The sequence below is a fragment of the Chenopodium album genome, chromosome 10 (assembly GCF_948465745.1).
Source record: "Chenopodium album chromosome 10, dcCheAlbu1.1, whole genome shotgun sequence".
NCBI classification, from domain to species: domain Eukaryota; kingdom Viridiplantae; phylum Streptophyta; class Magnoliopsida; order Caryophyllales; family Amaranthaceae; genus Chenopodium; species Chenopodium album.
This window is the reverse complement of record NC_137843.1, coordinates 37,764,485-37,766,343: the sequence shown is the minus strand read 5'-3', so window position 1 is coordinate 37,766,343 and position 1,859 is coordinate 37,764,485. Positions and strand designations below refer to the sequence as shown.

Sequence of the window (1,859 nt, the reverse complement as noted above, 5' to 3'; positions counted from 1 at the left end):
ATAGTGGTCTTAACTGATCAGCCGCTGGAAAAAGTTCTCGGCAAATTTGAAAAATCTGGTAGGCTGGCCAAATGGGCTTTCGAGCTCACGGAGTTCAGAATCAGTTACCAGCCGAGAGCAGCTATCAAGGCTCAGGCTCTAGCGGACTTCCTGGCCGAATGCTCATACCAGGAGCGCTAGACGAAGAAAAGAAAATCTGGACCGTTTTTACGGATGGATCCTCCACCGTAAATGGTTCGGGGGCAGGGGTAGTGATAACCTCTCCCGAAGGCAAATCCTTTGAGTATGCACTCAAATTTTCTTTCAAAGCTTCGAACAACGAAGCCAATTATGAGGCAGCAATTGCTGGCCTAGAATTGTGCATCTCTTTGGAAGCCGAGCATGTCTGTCCGAAGACAGACTCTCAGCTAGTTGCGTATCAGATCAGGGGTGACTATGAGGCCAAAGAGCCCTCAATGATAGCTTATCTCGGCAAGATCAAAACAGTCATCGCAAAGCTGAGAACTTTCGAAGTTCAGCTGATCCCAAGGGGTCAGAATGCTCAAGCCGACGCACTCTCCAAACTTGCTAGTTCAACTCTCGCTGATCTGAACCGATCTGTACATGTGGAAGGTTGCCGAGAAAGAAGTGTCGACGAGGCACCTGAGGTATGCAGCGTTGACCACGAACTAAGTTGGATGGACCCCATCCTAGCTTTCAAGCTTCGGGGAGAAATTCCCGAAGACAAAATCTTAGCTTCCAAACTGAAGCGAACCAGCTCAAGGTTCATTGTCTTCATAGGAGAGCTTTTGAAAAAATCCTTCTCAGCCCTATTGCTGAAGTGCGTGGGCCCAACAGATGCTGATTACATCCTTCGGGAAATTCACCTCGGCATCTGCGGGCACCATATCGGCGGGAGAACTTTAGCCAAAAAGCATAGAGGGTAGGGTACTACTGGCCCACCATGATCTCAGATGCTAAGGAACTTGTCAGAAAGTGTGAAAAATGCCAAAATTTCTCACCAGTTATCCATCAGCCAACCAGAGATCTTCAGCCGATCCTGAATCCGCTTCCATTTGCTCAATGAGGGCTGGATATCTTGGGTCCCTTCCCAGATGCTCCATACCAAAAAAGATGGTTGATAGTGGGCATAGACTATTTCAAAAAATGGATTGTATTATCACTCGCTTTGGTATTCCAAAGGTCTTTGTCTTTGATCATGGAAGGCAGTTTGACAATTTTCCACTGAGGCATTACACCGACCAGTTTGGCATCAAGTTGGCATACTCAGCAGTGTGTCATCCACAAAGAAATGGTCAAGCCGAAGCTGCAAACAAGCAGATCCTCAATGCTCTGAAGAAGAGGGTCGAAGATCAAAAGTCCAAGTGGATAGAGGAACTCCCCGGAACTCTCTGGTCACTTCGGACAACTAAAAAAGAGGCAACGGACCACTCACCATTCGAGCTGGTGTATGGTGCCGAAGCCGTCCTTCTAGTAGAAATCGGTTCCGAAAGTCTGCGAGTGCACCACTTCTCGGCTGAGAATGAGCAACTTATGAAGGAGTCCCTCGACTTCCTTGACGAAGTAAGAGACTCAGCCCGGGATAGAATGGCTGCATACAAGTAGAGAATCAGCAAATTTTACAACCAAAGGGTTCATGTGAGGCCTCTCAAAATTAGAGACCTCGTCCTTCGGAGTGCTTCTGCAGTTCAAAAAAACTGAATTCATGGTAAACTATCAGCTACTTGGGAGGGACCCTATGAGATCTATGATGAGATTAAGCCTAGAACATACCGACTTCGGCAGTTGGATGGAACGGAGTTGAGAAGTCACTGGAATGCTGACGTACTTAAGAAATATCATGTGTAAGCCCTCCGGGG

At 47.4% G+C, this 1,859-nt stretch overlaps 1 protein-coding gene across 1 annotated transcript; it reads left to right on the top strand.

Annotated features, from left to right (window-relative positions):
- The first annotated feature begins 984 nt into the window (after nucleotides 1–984).
- On the top strand, nucleotides 985–1,605 carry LOC145565181 (uncharacterized). The gene has a single exon (XM_081625262.1). The coding sequence runs from the start codon at nucleotides 985–987 to the stop codon at nucleotides 1,603–1,605; it is 621 nt and encodes a 206-aa protein (XP_081481388.1).
- Nucleotides 1,606–1,859: the final 254 nt, after the last annotated feature.

Coding starts and splice junctions, on each gene's coding strand:
- LOC145565181 (XM_081625262.1), top strand. CDS start 985: ATGCCAAAATTTCTCACCAGTTATCCATCAGCCAACCAGAGATCTTCA.